The 22500-nt window shown below is 45.4% G+C and overlaps 1 protein-coding gene across 2 annotated transcripts in view; it reads left to right on the top strand.

Moving 5' to 3' along the window:
* The window catches only part of LOC135513176 (low-density lipoprotein receptor-related protein 8-like), a 350237-nt gene that overhangs the window by 255645 nt on the left and 72092 nt on the right, over positions 1 to 22500 (top strand). For both annotated transcript variants that reach the window (XM_064935966.1, XM_064935965.1), the window contains exon 10: positions 21964 to 22135. In XM_064935966.1, the coding sequence (XP_064792038.1) occupies positions 21964 to 22135 (172 nt within the window). The remainder of the gene's footprint in view (positions 1 to 21963; positions 22136 to 22500) is intronic.

Below are 22500 nucleotides of genomic sequence, written 5' to 3'. Positions count from 1 at the left end.
CCCTTTAGGCTCCCTCTCTCACTCTCACCATGCACTCTTTTCTCCCTTTAGGCTCCCTCCCTCACTCTCACTATGCACCCTTTTCTCCCTTTAGGCTCCCTCCCTCACTCTCACCATGCACTCTTTTCTCCCTTTAGGCTCCCTCCCTCACTCTCACTATGCACCCTTTTCTCCCTTTAGGCTCCCTCCCCCACTCTCACTATGCACTCTTTTCTCCCTTTAGGCTCCCTCTCTCACTCTCACCATGCACTCTTTTCTCCCTTTAGGCTCCCTCCCTCACTCTCACTATGCACTCTTTTCTCCCTTTAGGCTCCCTCTCTCACTCTCACCATGCACTCTTTTCTCCCTTTAGGCTCCCTCCCTCACTCTCACTATGCACCCTTTTCTCCCTTTAAGCTCCCTCCCTCACTCTCACTATGCACCCTTTTCTCCCTTTAGGCTCCCTCCCTCACTCTCACCATGCACCCTTTTCTCCCTTTAGGCTCCTTCCCTCCTTCCTACCTGGGGCTCCTTCCCTCCTTCCTACCTGGGGCGGCAGGTAGAAAAGGGGTCGGCAGGTAGAAATGGGGCGGCAGGTAGAAATGGGGCGGCAGGTAGAAATGGGGCGGCAGGTAGAAAGGGGGCGGCAGGTAGAAATGGGGCGGCAGGTAGAAAGGGGGCGGCAGGTAGAAATGGGGCGGCAGGTAGAAATGGGGCGGCAGGTAGAAATGGGGCGGCAGGTAGAAATGGGGCGGCAGGTAGAAATGGGGCGGCAGGTAGAAAAGGGGCGGCAGGTAGAAAGGGGGCGGCAGGTAGAAAGGGGGCGGCAGGTAGAAATGGGGCGGCAGGTAGAAAGGGGTCGGCAGGTAGCCTAATGGTTAGAGCGTTGGGCCAGTAACCGGAAGGTTGCTGGATTGAATCCCTGAGCTGACAAGTTAAAATCTGTCGTTTTGCCCCTTGGCAAGGCAGTTAACCCACTGTTCCCCAGGCAGTTAACCCACTGTTCCCCGGGCGCCAAAGACGTGGATGTCGATTAAGGCAGCCCCCTCCCGCACCTCTCTGATTCAGAGGACACTAGGACATAGTCTAGGACAAACACTAGGACAGAGTCTAGAACGGACACTAGGGCAGAGTCTAGAACAGACCCTAGGACAGAGTCTAGAACAGACACTAGAACAGAGTCTAGAACAGACACTAGAACAGACACTAGAACAGAGTTTAGGACAGAGTCTAGGACAGACACTAGGACAGACACTAGGACAGAGTCTAGAACAGAGTCTAGAACAGACACTAGAACAGACACTAGAACAGAGTTTAGGACAGAGTCTAGGACAGAGACAAGAACAGAGTCTAGGACAGAGTCTAGAACAGAGTCTAGAACAGACACTAGAACAGACACTAGAACAGAGTTTAGGACAGAGTTTAGGACAGAGTCTAGGACAGAGACAAGAACAGAGTCTTGGGCAGAGTCTAGAACAGACACTAGGACAGAGTCTAGAACAGACACTAGAACAGAGTCTAGAACAGACACTAGAACAGACACTAGAACAGACACTAGAACAGAGTCTAGGACAGAGTCTTGGACAGAGACTAGGACAGAGTCTAGGACAGAGTCTAGAACAGACACTAGAACAGACACTAGAACAGAGTTTAGGACAGAGTCTAGGACAGAGTCTAGAACAGACACTAGAACAGACACTAGAACAGAGTTTAGGACAGACACTAGAACAGAGTTTAGGACAGAGACTAGGACAGAGACTAGGACAGAGTCTAGGACAGAGACAAGAACAGAGTCTAGGACAGAGTCTTGGACAGCGCTCTCTGAAGTCGTTGTCTGACATGGATCTAATGTAATAAACATGTTGCCTGTATTGGATGGAGTTTCAGAATGACGTGGTAACTTTGGTTTGACAAGACAGGAACATTCTGCACAGATTTGTCTCGTGGATTTATTAGAGAATAGAAAGAGTGGTGTTTTCTCATGAGTTTGACAGACTACACTTCTGAAAGTTGATTGTAGTCTCAGTGAATCAGGGAATGTCTCAGCCTTGTTGTCTCCAGCTGCTGGCAGACCTCTTTATTCTCCCAGACCACGTTAACGATCCCAGAGACAATACACCTACTTTGATCTTCTGTCACTAAACGTCAACTAACAACTCAGAATATTCATTTTTTTTCACAATTACAGTCACCCTCTGTGTTTAATATGTTTTTTATACATAACAGTAACTAGCTGTACTATACCTCAAATTGATTCCTCAGGCCTGGCTGCATATCTGTCTGGCCTTATCATTTTCAAAGCTTATCTTAATTGGCTGACAATGCAGGGCTGAGTTATGGAAGATTTAAATGCATGGGGTCTGTCCTGTCATCACACACGCACACACGCACACACACACACACACACACACACACACACACACACACACACACACACACACACACACACACACACACACACACACACACACACACACACACACACACACACACACACACACACACAGACTGTTGTCAGAGTGGAGGGGTCTGACTCTACTTTAACACTAGGAAGAGAGAGCAACTACTCTGCAGAATGGCACTATTTGATGATGCCACCGGTCCTGAATGAGGGGCTGGGGGCTGTGTTGACAGGCATTAGGAAATATCTTTCTCTCTCTCTTCCTCTATCTCTCTTGCTCCCTCTTGCTCTCTCTCTCTCATCCTCTCTCTCTCTCTCTCTCTCTTTCTTTCCCTCTGTCTATCAACATCTATTTCTCTACCATTCACTCTATCTCAAATCAAATGTATTTATATAGCCTTTCGTACATCAGATGATATCTCAAAGTGCTGTACAGAAACCCAGCCTAAAACCCCAAACAGCAAGCAATGCAGGTGTAGAAGCACGGTGGCTAGGAAAAACTCCCTAGAAAGGCCAAAACCAAGGAAGGAACCAGGCTATGAGGGGTGGCCAGTCCTCTTCTGGCTGTGCCGGGTGGAGATTATAACAGAACATGTACAACATGTTCAAATGTTCATAAATGACCAGCATGGTCAAATAATAATAATCACAGGCAGAACAGTTGAAACTGGAGCAGCAGCACGGCCAAGTGGACTGGGGACAGCAAGGAGTCATCATGCCAGGTAGTCCTGAGGCATGGTCCTAGGGCTCAAGTCCTCCGAGAGAGAGAACGAAAGAGAGAATTAGAGAGAGCATACTTAAATTCACACAGGACACCGGATAAGACAGGATAAGTACTCCAGATATAACAAACTGACCCTAGCCCCCCGACACATAAACTACTGCAGCATAAATACTGGAGGCTGAGACGGGAGGGGTCAGGAGACACTGTGGCCCCATCCGATGATACCCCAGGACAGGGCCAAACAGGAAGGATATAACCCCACCCACTTTGCCAAAGCACAGCCCCCACACCACGAGAGGGATATTTTCAACCCCCAACTTACCATCCTGAGACAAAGCTGAGTATAGCCCACAAAGATCTCCGCCACGGCACAAGCCAAGGGGGGGCGCCAACCCAGACGGAAGATCACATCATTGACTCAACCCACTCAAGTGACGCACCCCTCCTCGGGACGGCATGAAAGAGCACCAGTAAGCCGGTGACTCAGCCCCTGTAATAGGATTAGAGGCAGAGAATCGCAGTGGAAAGAAGGGAACCGGCTAGGCAGAGACAGCAAGGGCGGTTCGTTGCTCCAGAGCCTTTCCGTTCACCTTCACACTCCTGGGCCAGACGACACTCAATTATATGACCCACTGAAGAGATGAGTCTTCAGTAAAGACATCTCTCACATGGGTAGGCAGACCATTCCATAAAAATGGAGCTCTATAGGAGAAAGCACTGCCTCCAGCTGTTTGCTTAGAAATTCTAGGGACAGTTAGAAGGCCTGTGTCTTGTGACCGTAGCGTACGTGTAGGTACAGTGGGGAGAACAAGTATTTGATACACTGCCGATTTTGCAGGTTTTCCTACTTACAAAGCATGTAGATGTCTGTAATTTTTATCATAGGTACACTTCAACACACTCAATCAAACAGACTCCAACCTCTCCACAATGGCCAAGACCAGGACACCAGGGTTAAAATTGTAGACCTGCACAAGGCTGGGATGAGCTACAGGACAATAGGCAAGCAGCTTGGTGAGAAGGCAACAACTATTGGCGCAATTATTAGAAAATGGAAGAAGTTCAACATGACGGTCAATCACCCTCGGTCTGGGGCTCCATGCAAGATCTCACCTTGTGGGGCATCAATGATCATGAGGAAAGTGAGGGATCAGCCCAGAACTACACGGCAGGACCTGGTCAATGACCTGAAGAGAGCTGGGACCACAGTCTCAAAGAAAACCATTAGTAACACACTACGCCATCATGGATTAAAATCCTGCAGCGCACGCAAGGTCCCCCTGCTCAAGCCAGCGCATGTCCAGGCCCGTCTGAAGTTTGGATGATCCAGAATGGGATGGGAGAAGGTCATTTGGTCTGATGAGACAAAAATATAGCTTTTTGGTCTAAACTTCACTGGTCGTGTTTGGAGGAAGAAGAAGGATGAGTACAACCCCAAGAACACCATCTCAATTGTGAAGCATCAAGTAGGAAACATCATTCTTTGGGGATGCTTTTCTGTAAAGGGGACAGGAAGACTGCATCGTATTGAGGGGAGGATGGATGGGGCCAATATATTGCGAGATCTTGGCCAACAACCTCCTTCCCTCAGTAAGAGCATTGAAGATGGGTCGTGGCTGGGTCTTCCAGCATGACAACGACCCGAAACACACAGCCAGGGCAACTAAGGAGTGACTCCGACAGAAGCATCTCAAGGTCCTGGAGTGGCCTAGCCAGTCTCCAGACCTGAACCAAATAGAAAATCTTTGGAGGGAGCTGAAAGTCCTTATTGCCTAGCGACAGCCCCGAAACCTGAAGGATCTGGAGAAGGTCTGTATGGAGGAGTGGGCCAAAATCCCTGCTGCAGTGTGTGCAAACCTGGTCAAGAACTACAAAAAACGTATAATCTCTGTAATTGCAAACAAAGGTTTGCAAATTAATTACTTAAAAATCATACAATGTGATTTTTGGATTTTTGTTTTAGATTCCGTCTCTCACAGTTGAAGTGAACATATGATAAAGATTACAGACCTCGACATGCTAGTAGGAAAACCTGCAAAATCGGCAGTGTATCAAATACTTGTTCTCCCCACTGTATGTACGGCAGGACCAAATCAAAGAGATAGGTAGGAGTAAGCCCATGTAATGCTTTGTAGGTTAGCAGTAAAACCTTGAAATCAGCCCTTTCCTTGACAGGAAGCTAATGTAGGGAGGCTAGCACTGGAGTAATATGATAACATTTTTTGGTTCTAGTCAGGATTCTAGCAGCCGTATTTAGCACTAACTGAAGTTTATTTAGTGCTTTATCCGGGTAGCCGGAAAGTAGAGCTTTGCAGTAGTCTAACCGAGAAGTAACAAAAGCATGAATTAATTTTTCTGCATCATTTTTGGACTGAAAGTTTCTGATTTTTGCAATGTTACGTAGATGGAAAAAAGCTGTCCTTGCAACAGTCTTGATATGTTCGTCAAAAGAGAGATCAGTGTCCAGAGTAACGCCGAGGTCCTTCACAGTTTTATTTGAGACGACTGTACAACCATTAAGATTAATTGTCAGATTCAACAGAAGATCTCTTTGTTTCTAGGGACTTAGAACAAGCATCTCTGTTTTGTCCGAGTTTAAAAGTAGAACGTTTACAGCCATCCACTTCCTTATGTCTGCAACACAGGCTTCTAGTGAGGGCAATTTTGGGGCTTCACCATGTTTCATTGAAATGTACAGCTGTGTATGATCCGCATAGCAGTGAAAGTTAACATTATGTTTTCGAATGACATCCCCAAGAGGTAAAATATATAGTGAAAACAATAGTGGTCCTAAAACGGAACCTTGAGAAATACCGAAATTTACAGTTGATTTGTCAGAGGACAAGCCATTCACAGAGACAAACTGATATCTTTCCGACAGATAAGATCTAAACCAGGCCAGAACTTGTCCGTGTAGACCAATTTGGGTTTCCAATCTCTCCAAAAGAATGTGGTGATCGATGGTATCAAAAGCAGCACTAAGGTCTAGGAGCACGAGGACAGATACAAAGCCTCGGTCTGATGCCATTAAAAGGTAATTTACCACCTTCACAAGTGCAGTCTCAGTGCTATGATGGGGTCTAAAACCAGACTGAAGCATTTTGTATACATTGTTTGTCTTCAGGAAGGCAGTGAGTTGCTCCGCAACAGCCTTTTCTAAAAAATTACGAAAGGAATGGAAGATTCGATATAGGCCGATAGTTTTTTATATTCTCTGGGTCACGGTTTGGCTTTTTCAAGAGAGGCTTTATTACTGCCACTTTTAGTGAGTTTGGTATACATCCGGTGGATAGAGAGCCGTTTATTATTTTCAACATAGGAGGGCCAAGCACAGGAAGCAGCTCTTTCAGTAGTTTAATTGGAATAGGGTCCAGTATGCAGCTTGAAGGTTTAGAGGCCATGATTATTTTCATCACTTGAGTGTCTCTCTTGATCCTAGGTCCTGGCAGAGTTGTGCAGACTCAGGACAACTGAGCTTTGAAGGAATACGCAGATTTAAAGAGGAGTCTGTAATTTGCTTTCTAATAATCATGATCTTTTCCTCAAAGAAGTTCAAAGCCATGCTCTCTTGGGGAATGCTGCTTTTTAGTTAGCTTTGCGACAGTATCAAAAAGGAATTTTGGATTGTTCTTATTTTCCTCAATTAAGTTGGAAAAATAGGATGATTGAGCAGCAGTAAGGGCTCTTCGATACTGCACGGTACTGTCTTTCCAAGCTCGTCGGAAGACTTCCAGTTTGGTGTTGCGCCATTTCCATTCCAATTTTCTGGAAGCTGCATCAGAGCTCGGGTATTTTCTGTATACCAGGGAGCTAGTTTCTTATGAGAAATGTTTTAGTTTTTAGGGGTGCAACTGCATCTAGGGTATTGCGCAAGGTTAAATTGAGTTCCTCAGTTAGGTGGTTTTTGTCTGATTTTTGTCCTCTGACGTCCTTGTGTCGACAGAGGGAGTCTGGAATGACATCAAGGAATCTTTGTGTTGTCTGTGAATTTATAGCACGACTTTTGATGTTCCTTGGTTGGGGTCTGAGCAGATTATTTGTTGCAATTGCAAATGTAATAAAATGGTGGTCCGATAGTCCAGGATTATGAGGAAAAACATTAAGATCCAAATCATTTATTCCATTGGACAAAACTAGGTCCAGAGTATGACTGTGACAGTGAGTAGGTCCAGAGACATGTTGGACAAAACCCACTGAGTCGATGATGGCTCCAAAAGCCTTTTGGAGTGGGTCTGTGGACTTTTCCATGTGAATATTAAAGTCACCAGAAATGTGAATATTATCTGCTATGACTACAAGATCCGATAGGAATTCAGGGAACTCAATGAGGAACGCTGTATATGGCCCAGGAGGCCTGTAAACAGTAGCTATAAAAAGTGATTGAGTAGGCTGCATAGATTTCATGACTAGCAGCTCAAAAGACGAAAACGTCATTTTTCTTTTTGTAAATTGAAATTTGCTATTGTAAATGTTAGCAACACCTCCGCCTTTGCGGGATGCACGGGGGATATGGTCACTAGTGTAGCCAGGAGGTGAGGCCTCATTTAACACAGTAAATTCATCAGGCTTAAGCCATGTTTCAGTCAGGCCAATCACGTCAAGATTATGATCAGTGATTAGTTGATTGACTATAACTGCCTTTGAAGTGAGGGATCTAACATTAAGTAGCCTTATTTTGAGATGTGAGGTATCGCGATCTCTTTCAATAATGACAGGAATGGAGGAGGTCTTTATCCTAGTGAGATTGCTAAGGCGAACACCGCCATGTTTAGTTTTGCCCAACCCAGGTCAAGGCACAGACACAGCCTCAATGGGGATAGCTGAGCTGACTACACTGACTGTGCTAGTGGCAGACTCCACTAAGCTGGCAGGCTGGCTAACAGCCTGCTACCTGGCCTGTACCCTATTTCATTGTGGAGATAGAGGAGTTAGAGCCCTGTCTATGATGGTAGATAAGATGACAGCACCCCTCCAGCTAGTATGAAGTCTGTCACTCCTCAGCAGGTCAGGCTTGGTCCTGTTTGTGGGTGAGTCCCAGAAAGAGGGACACTTATCTACAAATTCTATCTTTTGGGAGGGGCAAAAAAAGGTTTCAACCAGCGATTGAGTTGTGAGACTCTGCTGTAGAGCTCATCACTCCCCGTAACTGGGTGGGGGCCAGAGACAATTACTCGATGCCGACACATCTTTGTAGCTGATTTACACGCTGAAGCTATGTTGCACTTGGTGACTTCTGAGTGTTTCATCCTAACATCGTTGGTGCCGACGTGGATAACAATATCTCTATACTCTCTACACTCGCCAGTTTTAGCTTTAGCCAGCGCCATCTTCAGATTAGCCTTAACGTCGGTAGCCCTGCCCCCTGGTAAACAGTGTATGATCACTGGGTGATTTGTTTTAAGTCTAATACTGCGGGTAATGGAGTCGCCAATGACTAGGGTTTTCAATTTGTCAGAGCTAATGGTGGGAAGCTTCGGCATCTCAGACCCCGTAACTGGGGGAGTAGAGACCAGAGAAGGCTCGGCCTCTGACTCCGTCTCGTTGCTTAAGGGGGAAAACCGGTTGAACGTTTCTGTCGGCTGATTGAGCGACACCGGTTGAGCATGCCTACAGCATTTCCCTCCAGAAACCGTGAGAAAGTTGTCCGGGCTCGGGGACCGTGCGAGGGGATTTATACTAACGTTACTATCTGTACTTACTGGTGGCACAGATGCTGTTTCATCCTTTCCTACACTGAAATTACCCTTGCCTAACGATTGCGTCTGAAGCTGGGCTTGTAGCACATGGTGATCGTTCTCCTGTATATTATGAGTACAGCGACTGCAATTAGAAGTCATCATGTTAATGTTAACAGCTTCGGCAGTTGGAGGTCCTGACGAACCACGTCCAGATAAAGCGTCCGGAGTGAAAAAGTTGAATGAAAAAAAAGTTGAGTGAGGGAAAAACCAAAAATATAAACAGTAATTAAAAAGTAAAAACCGTAAAGTTGTCAGGGAGCAAAGTAAGGTTGACAACAAAACGAACAGCAACACGTAAACAAGTCTGCAAGTTGTGACCGAAAATGTATACGCTGAAAACAATCTGTTTGTCTCTCCCTCCCTATGTATGCTGCCACTCATTCTCTGTCCATCTGTCTGTCTTCTCTCTCTCTCTTCTCTCTCTTGGTCTCTCTCTCTGTCACTCTTTCTCTCTGTGTCTCTGTCACGCTCTCTTTCTGTCTCTCTTTTTCTCCCTTCCCTAATGGGAGAGCGGCTGAAATTGATCGGTACAAATCCAAGAGACAGGGAAAATGATTGAATCCTGACTCGCAGTGAAAATGAAAATATTTGCTCCCTGTGCAGTGTCCCGTGACGGCCTGGGACCGAGAAACTCATCTAGGTGTTGCGCGTGCAGGTGTGTGTGTGTGTGTGTGTGCCGTGGTTCGAAACATAGAGCCAACTCAGAACGCCCTGGCTTGATGGGACAAGTTGCCTGGCTTTGTCTTGATTTTGTCCGGGAGGGAAGGAGATAAGACTCCATCCGTCTCTCTCAGCTTATATCTCAGTAGGTGTGTCCAAGAGTGTGCAAAGCTGTGGCTACTTTTAAGAATCTCAAGTATAAAATATATTTTGATTTGTTTAACACTTTTCTGGTTACTACATGATTCCATGTGTGTTATTTCATAGTTGTGATGTCTTCACTATTATTCTACAATGTAGAAAATAGTACAAATAAAGAACAACCCTGGAATGAGGAGGTGTGTCCAAACGTTTGACTGGCACTGTATATATATACGGTGGTTCATCCTTTAAAAGTTGCGTCGCACTGCAGCGGGTTGCCGCAGAATTCTATGGCACGTTATTTGAGTGTCAGCAACTGTTGCGAGTTAGTGCTAGTTTGACCACTAGAGGGCATCTTTGAGAAGCATTTGACTTTTTTAATATTGGCTGTACTAGATAATTTAAGACCTTTTTTTGTAAGGACATAGTATATGGGATTGATTTTAAGAAATGTAGCTTCATTAATTTGATTAATATTATGGTGTTTCTATTCCAAGAAAAATGAAAAACCCTCAGGGTTTCTGTTAGAAAAATATGGCGCTGTACAACGTGACTGGTCGGGAGTAGGCTACTGTACTAAGAGCAAAATAATCCTAACATTTTCACACCCTAATTGTAGGCTAACCAATACCCAAACGGAGATTCAGTGAAAATAATACCAGTCCCCATGCTTGTCTCAGAGCAGCGTGAAACCGTGCTGAAATAGTTGACAACATGTCATTCAGTGATATTTATTCCCATAATAATTTGTTATAGATCCATAACGAAGTAAATATCTCCATTACAATTATAATGCAGGGTAATATACATTAATATATTTGTAGGGATGGATGCGTTTTTTTGTTGGGGCAAATCTGGTTTTAGAGGTTTTCAAAACAATGTATTTGGTGGACTCACTGATGGTTGAAGATGATGAGCGATCGGCAAAGGCTTTCAACATCGCTCTAATCACAGTCAGAAGACAGTTGAAGAAACTTGAGTGGGCTTATGGAAAGGCTTGTTAAGACATTATATTATATAGACATGTTTTCAAAAGGCCTCCAGAGCCGAGAAGTTCCCCCTTCCACTTGCCTCTTCTATTTATTCCCATAGTAATTCGTTATGGTTTGCATTGCAAATGAGGGCGTAAACTGGGACAAGACGCCAGCAGAGTACGTAGACTTTTATGTAGTGAAATAAAGGTAAGATAAATAAATAAATAAATAAGACCTGCAACACTTTTAACAACACATTCCTCAACACTAGTGAGACTCATGTCGCCTACGGTTGGCCTACAGTATATCTACAAATATTTTTTTATCTCAACATGTTGGTCTCCTGATTTGAACCCAATCGAACTTGTTGCTACTTTAGTGTAGTTGAAATAATCATCTCCGTGTTTGCCTGGATTGTGACTCCATCTCGTTCCTCGCCACCTTCAACTCCTCCAATACCGCCTGACTTTCCGCCAATGACATGACTCTCCTCCAATATTTACATTTAGGGGATTGGAGGATTCTAAATTAATATCTAAGGGGCATTTTTCATTAGGGTCTGTGAGAATATCTATGGGGCTTTTATATAATTATAATGCAGGGTTAATAATAATAATAATAATAATCGCTTTGTTTAAGAAATAAGGCTATTTTGGAGATGATTTCATTTCAAATAACCGAAAGTGAGCAATTGTAATCTGAATAAAGGGAAAGGTCCATTCTTGAACATGGACTGAGACATTCTTATTGATTTGTAAATGAAGCCAGTTTGATATTTAGAATGATTTATTTCTGTTTTTAGAGAGAGAGGAAACCAAAAGCCCACCGTGCCTATTTTTCGGAAATTCGTCAGACCACATGTCAAGTGAAAATCTACCCAAATTTACCCAAGTTCTCTCTCAACTCCAGGACCACCAACAGTTTTTGTTGTTGTCTGATGCAGGACTCTAGTGCCAGAAGAGAGACTCTCATACTGAAAACACCTCCATTAATTGGCACAGTTTAGACTACCGATAGATGAGCGTTCTAACTCCCTCTTGTAATAGTGTGGTGCAATGACAGAATGCCACCATCTACCACTAACGGTCGCAGCATAAACTCTGAACTTTAATAAGGAAGAACCACTGAGTGTACAAAACATTAAGAACTCTTTCCATGACATAGACTGATGAAGGAATCCAGGTGAAAGCTATGATCCCTTATTGATGTCACTTGTTAAATCCACTTCAATCAGTGTAGATGAAGGGGAGGAGACAGGTTAAAGAAGGATTTTTAAGCCTTGACACAATTCAGACATGGATTTTATGTTATGTACTTGAGTGAAGACCCAAAAGCGGTTTTAACAGAAAACAGAGTTCTTTAATGAAAAACAGGAATGGCATAAATCCTCTTCCAACGTAGTCAATGGAACAAAAGAACGTTAGTATAATGCAGGATGCACCTGCCAGGCAGACTCCGACAGGATAGGACAAGGTGGAAGCAAACGGGACGACAGCTTGCTTCTGGCATCAAAAACACAAACAAGAATCAGACACTGAAAGTAGCAGGAACAGAGAGAGAAATAGAGACCTAATCAGAGGGGGAAGAGAGAACAGGTGGGAAAGAGTGAATGAGCTAGTTAGGGGAGATGTAGAACAGCTGAAGAATGAGAGACAGAGAAGGTAACCTAAAAAGACCAGCAGAGAGAGACAGAGTGAAGAGAAAGGACAGGAACAGACATAACAAGACATGACAGTACCCCCCCCACTCACCGAGCGCCTCCTGGCGCACTCGAGGAGGAAACCTGGCGGCAACGGAGGAAATCATCGATCAGCGAACGGTCCAGCACGTCCCGAGAGGGAACCCAACTCCTCTCCTCAGGACCGTACCCCTCCCAATCCACTAGGTACTGATGACCACGGCCCCGAGGGCGCATGTCCAAAATCTTACGAACCCTGTAGATGGGTGCGCCTCGACAAGGATGGGGGGGGAGGGACGAGCGGGGGCGCGAAGAACGGGCTTAACACAGGAGACATGGAAGACCGGGTGAACGCGACGAAGATAGCGCGGGAGAAGAAGTCGCACTGCGACAGGATTAATGACCTGAGAAATACGGAACGGACCAATGAACCGCGGGGCCAACTTGCGAGAAGCTGTCTTAAGGGGAAGGTTCTGAGTGGAGAGCCATACTCTCTGACTGCAACAATATCTAGGACTCTTGGTCCTACGCTTATTAGCGGCCCTCACAGTCTGCGCCCTATTACGGCAAAGTGCCGACCTGACCCCCTTCCAGGTGCGCTCGCAACGCTGGACAAAAGCCTGAGCGGAGGGGACGCTGGACTCGGCGAGCTGAGATGAGAACAGCGGAGGCTACTCTAGTACCCGAGGCTACTCTGAAAAGGAGATAGACCGGTAGCAGACGAGGGAAGCGAGTTGTGGGCGTACTCTGCCCAGGGGAGCTGTTCTGACCAAGACGCAGGGTTACGAAAAGAAAGACTGCGTAAAATGCGACCAACAGTCTGATTGGCCCGTTCGGCTTGACCGTTAGACTGGGGATGAAAGCCGGACGAGAGACTGACGGAAGCCCCAATCAAACGGCAAAACTCCCTCCAAAATTGAGACGTGAACTGCGGGCCTCTGTCGGAAACGACGTCAGACGGAAGGCCATGAATTCGGAAAACATTCTCGATAATGATCTGAGCCGTCTCCTTAGCAGAAGGGAGCTTAGCGAGAGGAATGAAATGAGCCGCCTTAGAGAATCTATCGACAACCGTAAGAATAACTGTCTTCCCCGCTGATGAAGGCAGTCCGGTGATAAAATCTAAAGCGATGTGAGACCACGGTCGAGAGGGAATGGGAAGCGGTCTGAGACGGCCGGCAGGAGGAGAGTTCCCAGATTTAGTCTGCGCGCAGACCGAACAAGCGGCGACAAATCGACGCGCGTCACGTTCCCGAGTGGGCCACCAGAAACGCTGGCGAATGGAAGCGAGCGTACCCCGAACGCCGGGGTGGCCGGCTAACTTGGCAGAGTGGGCCCACTGAAGAACGGCCGGACGAGTAGGAACGGGAACGAACAGAAGGTTCCTAGGACAAGCTCGCGGCGACGGAGTGTGAGCGAGTGCTTGCTTTACCTGCCTCTCAATTCCCCAGACAGTCAACCCGACGACACGCCCGTCAGGGAGAATCCCCTCGGGGTCGGTGGAGACCTCAGAAGAACTGAAGAGACGAGATAAAGCATCAGGCTTGGTGTTTTTGAGCCCGGACGATAAGAAATAACAAACTCGAAACGAGCGAAAAACAGAGCCCAACGAGCCTGACGCGCATTAAGTCGTTTGGCTGAACGGATGTACTCAAGGTTCCTATGGTCAGTCCAAACGACAAAAGGAACGGTCGCCCCCTCCAACCACTGTCGCCATTCGCCTAGGGCTAAGCGGATGGCGAGCAGTTCGCGATTACCAACATCATAGTTACGTTCTGACGGCGATAAGCGATGAGAGAAAAACGCGCAAGGATGGACCTTGCCGTCAGAGAGAGAGCGCTGAGAAAGAATGGCTCCCACGCCCACCTCTGACGCGTCAACCTCAACAACAAACTGACTAGAGATGTCAGGTGTAACAAGAATAGGTGCGGATGTAAAACGATTCTTAAGAAGATCAAAAGCTCCCTGGGCGGAAACGGACCACTTAAAGCACGTCTTAACAGAAGTAAGGGCTGTGAGGGGAGCTGCCACCTGACCGAAATTACGGATGAAACGACGATAGAAATTAGCGAAGCCCAGAAAGCGCTGCAGCTCGACGCGTGACTTAGGAACGGGCCAATCAATGACAGCCTGGACCTTAGCGGGATCCATCTTAATGCCCTCAGCGGAAATAACGGAACCGAGAAAAGGGACAGAGGCGGCATGAAAAGTGCACTTCTCAGCCTTCACATAAAGACAGTTCTCCAAAAGGCGCTGGAGGACGCGTCGCACGTGCTGAACATGAATCGAGAGAGACGGTGAAAAAATCAGGATATCGTCCATGTAAACGAAAACAAAAATGTTCAGCATGTCTCTCAGGACGTCGTTAACTAGTGCCTGAAAGACAGCTGGAGCGTTAACGAGGCCGAAAGGAAGAACCCGGTATTCAAAGTGCCCTAACGGAGTGTTAAACGCCGTCTTCCACTCGTCCCCCTCCCTGATGCGCACGAGATGGTAGGCGTTACGAAGGTCCAATTTGGTGAAAAACCTGGCTCCCTGCAGGATTTCGAAGGCTGAAGACATAAGAGGAAGCGGATAACGATTCTTAACTGTTATGTCATTCAGCCCTCGATAATCCACGCATGGGCGCAGGGACCCGTCCTTCTTCTGAACAAAAAAAAACCCCGCTCCGGCGGGGAGAGGAGGAGGAGACTATGGTACCGGCGTCGAGCGAAACCGACAAATAATCCTCGAGAGCCTTACGTTCGGGAGCCGACAGAGAGTATAATCTACCCCGGGGGAGTAGTTCCCGGAAGGAGATCAATACTACAGTCATACGACCGGTGTGGAGGGAGAGAAGTGGCCTTGGAACGACTGAACACCGTGCGCAGATCGTGATACTCCTCCGGCACCCCTGTCAAATCGCCAGGCTCCTCCTGTGAAGAAGAGACAGAGGAAACAGGAGGGATAGCAGACATTAAACAGGTCACATGACAAGAAACATTCCAGGATAGGATAGTATTACTAGACCAATTAATAGAAGGGTTATGGCGCACTAGCCAGGGATGACCCAAAACAACAGGTGTAAAAGGTGAACGAAAAATTAAAAAAGAAATGGTTTCGCTATGATTACCAGAGACAGTGAGGGTTAAAGGCAGCGTCTCACGCTGAATCTTGGGGAGAGAACTACCATCTAAAGCGAACAAGGCCGTGGGCTCCCCTAACTGTCTGAGAGGAATGTCATGTTCCCGAGCCCAGGTCTCGTCCATAAAACAGCCCTCCGCCCCAGAGTCTATCAAGGCACTGCAGGAAGCAGATGAACCGGGCCAGCGGAGATGGACCGGAAAGGTAGTGCGTGATCCAGAAGGAGAGGCCTGAGTAGTTGCGCTCACCAGTAGCCCTCCTCTTACTGATGAGCTCTGGCTTTTACTGGACATGAGGTGACAAAATGACCAGCGGAGCCGCAGTAGAGACAGAGGCGATTGGTGATTCTCCGTTCCTTCTCCTTGGCCGAGATGCGGATACCCCCAGCTGCATAGGCTCAGCATCCGAGCCGGCGGAGGAGGGTGGCAGTGATGCGGCAGGTGGCAGTGATGTGGAGAGGGGAGCAACGGAGAACGCGAGCTCCTTTCCACGAGCTCGGCGACGAAGATCAAACCGTCGCTCTATGCGAATAGCGAGAGCTATTAAGGAGTCCAGACTGGAAGGAACCTCCCGGGAGAGGATCTCATCCTTAACCTCGACGAGGAGACCCTCCAGAAAACGAGCGAGCAAAGCCGGCTCGTTCCAGTCACTAGAGGCAGCGAGAGTGCGAAACTCAATAGAATAATCCGTTATGGATCGATTCCCCTGACATAGGGAAGACAGGGCCCTGGAAGCCTCCTCCCCAAAAACAGAACGGTCAAAAACCCGTATCATCTCCTCCTTAAAGTCCTGATACTGGTTAATACACTCAGCCCTCGCCTCCCAGATTGCCGTGCCCCACTCACGCGCCCGTCCGGTAAGGAGAGAAATGACGTAGGCGATGCGGGCTGCGCTCCTGGAGTAAGTGTTGGGCTGGAGAGAGAACACCACATCACACTGAGTGAGGAATGAGCGGCACTCAGTGGGCTCCCCAGAGTAACACGGCGGGTTGTTGATCCTGGGCTCCGGAGACTCGGAAACCCTGGAAGTGGGCGGTGAATCGAGGTGGAGTTGGTGAACCTGTCTTGTGAGGTCGGAGACTTGGACGGCCAGGGTCTCAACGGCATGTCGAGCAGCAGACAATTCCTCCTCGTGTCTGCCTAGCATCGCTCCCTGGATCTCGACGGCGGAGTGAAAAGGGTCCGGAGCCGCTGGGTCCATTCTTGGTCTGATTCTTCTGTTATGTACTTGAGTGAAGACCCAAAAGCGGTTTTAACAGAAAACAGAGTTCTTTAATGAAAAACAGGAATGGCATAAATCCTCTTCCAACGTAGTCAATGGAACAAAAGAACGTTAGTATAATGCAGGATGCACCTGCCAGGCAGACTCCGACAGGATAGGACAAGGTGGAAGCAAACGGGACGACAGCTTGCTTCTGGCATCAAAAACACAAACAAGAATCAGACACTGAAAGTAGCAGGAACAGAGAGAGAAATAGAGACCTAATCAGAGGGGGAAGAGAGAACAGGTGGGAAAGAGTGAATGAGCTAGTTAGGGAAGATGTAGAACAGCTGAAGAATGAGAGACAGAGAAGGTAACCTAAAAAGACCAGCAGAGAGAGACAGAGTGAAGAGAAAGGACAGGAACAGACATAACAAGACATGACATTTTATGTCTGTGTCATTCAGAGGGTGAATGAGCATGACAAAAGATTGAAGGGCCTTTGAATGGGATATGGTAGTAGGTGCCAGGCGCACCGGTTTGTGTCAAAAACAGCAACGCCTCTGGATTTTTCACACTCTGCAGTTTCCTGTGTGTATCAATAATGGTCAACCACCCAAAGGACATCCAGACAACTTGACACAACTGTGAGAAGCCTTGGAGTCAACATGGGCCAGCATTCCTGTGGAACTCTTTCGTCACCTTGTAGAGTCTATGACCTGACAATTGAGGCTGTTCTGAGGTTTGGGGTCACTTAGAAATGTCCTTGTTTTTGAAAGAAAAGCTAATTCTTTGTCCATTTAAAATAACATCAAATTGATCAGAAATACAGTGTAGACATTGTTAATGTTGTAAATGGCTATTGTTGCTGGAAACGGCAGATTTTTTATGGAATATCAGAGGCCCATTATCAGCAACCATCACTCCTATGTTCCAATTGCATGTGGTGTTAGCTAATCCAAGTTTATAATTTTAAAAGGCTAATTGATCATTAGAAAAACCTTTTGCAATTATGTTAACACAGCTGAAAACTGTTGTTCTAATTAAAGAAGCAATTAAACTGGCCTTCTTCAGACTAGTTGAGTATCTGGAGCATCAGCATTTGTGGGTTCGATTACAGACTCAAAATTGCCAAGAACTGATGATTTCGTACAATCTGTGTACTACTCCCTTCACAGAACAGAGCAAACTGGTTCTAACCAGAATAGAAAGAGGAGTGGGAGGCCCCGGTGCACAACTGAGCAAGAGGACAAGTACATTAGAGTGTCAAGTTTGAGAAACAGACGCCTCACAAGTCCTCAACTGGCAGACTCATTAAATAGTACCCGCAAAACACCAGTCTCAACGTCAACAGTGAAGAGTTGCTGGCCTTTTAAGCAGAGTTCCTCTGTCCAGTGTCTGTGATCTTTTGCCCATCTTTTCTTTTTATTGGCCCGTCTGAGATATGGCTTTTTCTTTGCAACTCTGCCTAGAAGGACAGCATCCCGGAGTCGTCTCTTCATTGTTGACGTTGAGACTGTTTTTTTGTGGGTACTATTTAATGAAGCTGCCAGTCTTTCTTTCCCTCCCTTCTATCTCTCTCTCTCTCTCTCTCTCTCTGTCTCTCTCTCTCCATTTGTCTTTCTCACTCACTCAGTTTCTCTCTCTGTCTCTCTCCTCTTTTTCTCTCATCTTTGTATCTCCTACTCATCCCCTCTCTCTATCCCTCCCTCCCCCTCTCACTCTCTCATGAAGCATTATACAAATCCCATCTTGGCCAGGGAACAGAACAGAGCTACAGAACAGAGCTACTTGAGATGGTGATTCTGTGAGGTTGAGAACTCCTCATGGAATGGTAATACGACAGAGGGTCAGAGAGGAGAGAGACGGTCAGAGAGAAGAGCGAGAGTCAGAGGGCAGAGATGAGAGAGAAGAGAGAGGGTCAGGGAGTAGAGAGAGGGTCAGAGAGGAGAGAGGGTCAGAGAGGAGAGAGAGAAACAGAGAGGAGAAAGAGGGTCAGAGAAAAGAGAGAGGGTCAGAGAGAAGAGAGAGATTGCTGTGTGGCAATGAGTGAGAGGTCTACTCTGCACTCTCCTTGAGAAGTATTCATGTACGTTCACACGGCGTGTGTGTGTGTGTGTGTGTGTGTGTGTGTGTGTGTGTGTGTGTGTGTGTGTGTGTGTGTGAGATGACAGAGCAGCTACTAGAGATGGAACGCCAAATGAAAGATAAATAGAGGTCAGTTAGAGGATAATGGAGGTGGAGGTTTGGGGAGTAGGTTTCATTCTACGCATCTAAGATAGAGCCATGTGTGTTAGTGTATGCATTTTTTTATTTAGTGTGTGTGCATGTGTGTTTGCTGTTACCGTGTGCGATCCTTATGGGAATTATGAGTCATTCTCTTTCACTCTGTTGAGAAATTTGCCTTGGGTAGATGATGTACACACACACACAAACACACACATTTCACCCAAGGAAAATCACTGAGAAACAGCTTTGCGTATCTGCAGTACCAGGAATAGAACAGCATGATTCATTGACCACAGATTCTGTTTTTATTACAAGACAAACGGAGCCTGGGCAGAAGGAGAGGTGTTGAGGAGACGTTAGAGCCCTATCATTGGCACTCAAACAGGAACAAGGAAGTGGCGTCTAAATCTCTCATTACTGAAAGAGTTGTGAAATATTCTGCTCAACTAACCTTTGACCTTTGTGGGAAGGAAATTGTAACGCTGTTAGAAGGAAATTATTTAAAATATTGCACACACCTGTGAATTATTGGCTAGTATTTTATCTCATCATGAACACTATTTGTCCATTTGTATATGCTAGTCTAAACCGGTTGTTTATGAAGCATGTGACAGATAGAAACATTTGATTTTAATTTGATTTGACCTTCCAAACTGTTTAAACTGTTATAAGATCTTGAAAGATATTTCCTTGATTTCACATCATCAGAAAAGTTACCAATGTTTCATCTGTCTACCAATGTTTCATCTGTCTACCAATGTTTCATCTGTCTCTACCAATGTTTCATCTGTCTCTACCAATGTTTCATCTGTCTCTACCAATGTTTCATCTGTCTCTTACCAATGTTTCATCTGTCTCTTACCAATGTTTCATCTGTCTCTACCAATGTTTCATCTGTCTCTACCAATGTTTCATCTGTCTCTTACCAATGTTTCATCTGTCTCTTACCAATGTTTCATCTGTCTACCAATGTTTCATCTGTCTCTACCAATGTTTCATCTGTCTACCAATGTTTCATCTGTCTCTACCAATGTTTCATCTGTCTCTTACCAATGTTTCATCTGTCTCTTACCAATGTTTCATCTGTCTCTACCAATATTTCATCTGTTTCTTACCAATGTTTCATCTGTCTCTTACCAATGTTTCACCTGTCTCTACCAATGTTTCATCTGTCTCTTACCAATGTTTCATCTGTCTCTTACCAATGTTTCATCTGTCTCTACCAATGGTTCATCTGTCTCTTACCAATGTTTCATCTGTCTCTTACCAATGTTTCATCTGTCTCTACCAATGTTTCATCCGTCTCTACCAATGTTTCATCTGTCTCTACCAATGTTTCATCCGTCTCTTACCAATGTTTCATCTGTCTACCAATGTTTCATCTGTCTCTACCAATGTTTCATCTGTCTACCAATGTTTCATCTGTCTCTTACCAATGTTTCATCTATCTACCAATGTTTCATCTGTCTCTACCAATGTTTCATCTGTCTCTTACCAATGTTTCATCTGTCTCTACCAATATTTCATCTGTTTCTTACCAATGTTTCATCTGTCTCTACCAATGTTTCATCTGTCTCTTACCAATGTTTCACCTGTCTCTTACCAATGTTTCACCTGTCTCTTACCAATGTTTCATCTGTCTCTACCAATGTTTCATCTGTCTCTACCAATGTTTCATCTGTCTCTTACCAATGTTTCATCTGTCTCTACCAATGTTTCATCTGTCTCTTACCAATGTTTCATCTGTCTCTACCAATGTTTCATCCGTCTCTACCAATGTTTCATCTGTCTACCAATGTTTCATCTGTCTCTTACCAATGTTTCATCTGTCTCTACCAATGTTTCATCCTTCTCTTACCAATGTTTAATCTGTCTCTACCAATGTTTCACCTGTCTCTTACCAATGTTTCATCTGTCTCTACCAATGTTTCATCTGTCTCTACCAATGTTTCATCTGTCTACCAATGTTTCATCTGTCTCTAGCAATGTTTCATCTGTCTCTAGCAAATGTTTAATCTGTCTCTACCAATGTTTCATCTGTCTCTTACCAATGTTTCATCTGTCTCTGCCAATGTTTCATCTGTCTCTTACCAATGTTTCATCTGTCTCTTACCAATGTTTCATCTGTCTCTACCAATGTTTCATCCGTCTCTACCAATGTTTCATCTGTCTCTACCAATGTTTCATCCGTCTCTTACCAATGTTTCATCTGTCTACCAATGTTTCATCTGTCTCTACCAATGTTTCATCTGTCTACCAATGTTTCATCTGTCTCTTACCAATGTTTCATCTATCTACCAATGTTTCATCTGTCTCTACCAATGTTTCATCTGTCTCTTACCAATGTTTCACCTGTCTCTACCAATGTTTCACCTGTCTCTTACCAATGTTTCATCTGTCTCTTACCAATGTTTCATCTGTCTCTACCAATGTTTCATCTGTCTCTTACCAATGTTTCATCTGTCTCTACCAATGTTTCATCCGTCTCTACCAATGTTTCATCTGTCTACCAATGTTTCATCTGTCTCTTACCAATGTTTCATCTGTCTCTACCAATGTTTCATCCTTCTCTTACCAATGTTTCATCTGTCTCTACCAATGTTTCACCTGTCTCTTACCAATGTTTCATCTGTCTCTACCAATGTTTCATCTGTCTCTACCAATGTTTCATCTGTCTACCAATGTTTCATCTGTCTCTAGCAATGTTTCATCTGTCTCTAGCAAATGTTTAATCTGTCTCTACCAATGTTTCATCTGTCTCTTACCAATGTTTCATCTGTCTCTTACCAATGTTTCATCTATCAACCAATGTTTCATCTGTCTCTACCAATGTTTCATCTGTCTCTTACCAATGTTTCATCGGTCTCTACCAATGTTTCATCTGTCTCTACCAATGTTTCATCTGTCTCTACCAATGTTTCATCTGTCTCTACCAATGTTTCATCTGTCTCTACCAATGTTTCATCTGCCTCTACCATCATTGAAATGTTCTCATTGTGTTCTGTGTGCGTTTTCTCTCAGAGACGAGCTTGTCCTGTGTAGTAATGCTTTCCTCTGACTGTTTCAATGTTTTCAGCATTGAAATGTTCTCATATTGTATATCTGTTGTGTCTCAGGGAAGAGCCCGTACCTGATGTTTACTAACCGCCATGAGATCTGTCGTATAGACCTGGTAAAGAGAGAATACAGCCAGGTGGTTCCCACTCTGAAGAACGCTGTAGCCTTGGATGTGGATGTCACCACCAACAAGATGTACTGGTGTGACCTTTACCAGCGCAAGATCTACAGGTAACACACACACACACACACACACACACACACAAGGTCCTTTCTGTTGTGAGTGTGAATATGGTGCGGAGACATGTATTTTGAGACTATAATAACATGACACTTCTACATTCAATGGCAGCCATGTTATCCTCACCTTTAACATTACATGGGGTATATTTATACAATGCTATGTAACTGAATGTCTAGAATTATAACAGGGTTCTGAATTCTAAAAGTTGGTCGAACTCTGGTTTTGTGGAGAGGTGCTTATCAGGATGAAGTTGGACAGAGGGTTTCCAATATCCTCAAGTATTTGTTCCAGTCTTCTCCTCTCTCCTCTCTCTCCTCTCCTCTCTCTCCTCTCTCCTCTCTCTCCTCACCTC

Source organism: Oncorhynchus masou, chromosome 24 (genome assembly GCF_036934945.1).
Source record: "Oncorhynchus masou masou isolate Uvic2021 chromosome 24, UVic_Omas_1.1, whole genome shotgun sequence".
NCBI lineage: Eukaryota > Metazoa > Chordata > Actinopteri > Salmoniformes > Salmonidae > Oncorhynchus > Oncorhynchus masou.
This window is presented reverse-complemented; position numbering and strand designations above follow the sequence as displayed.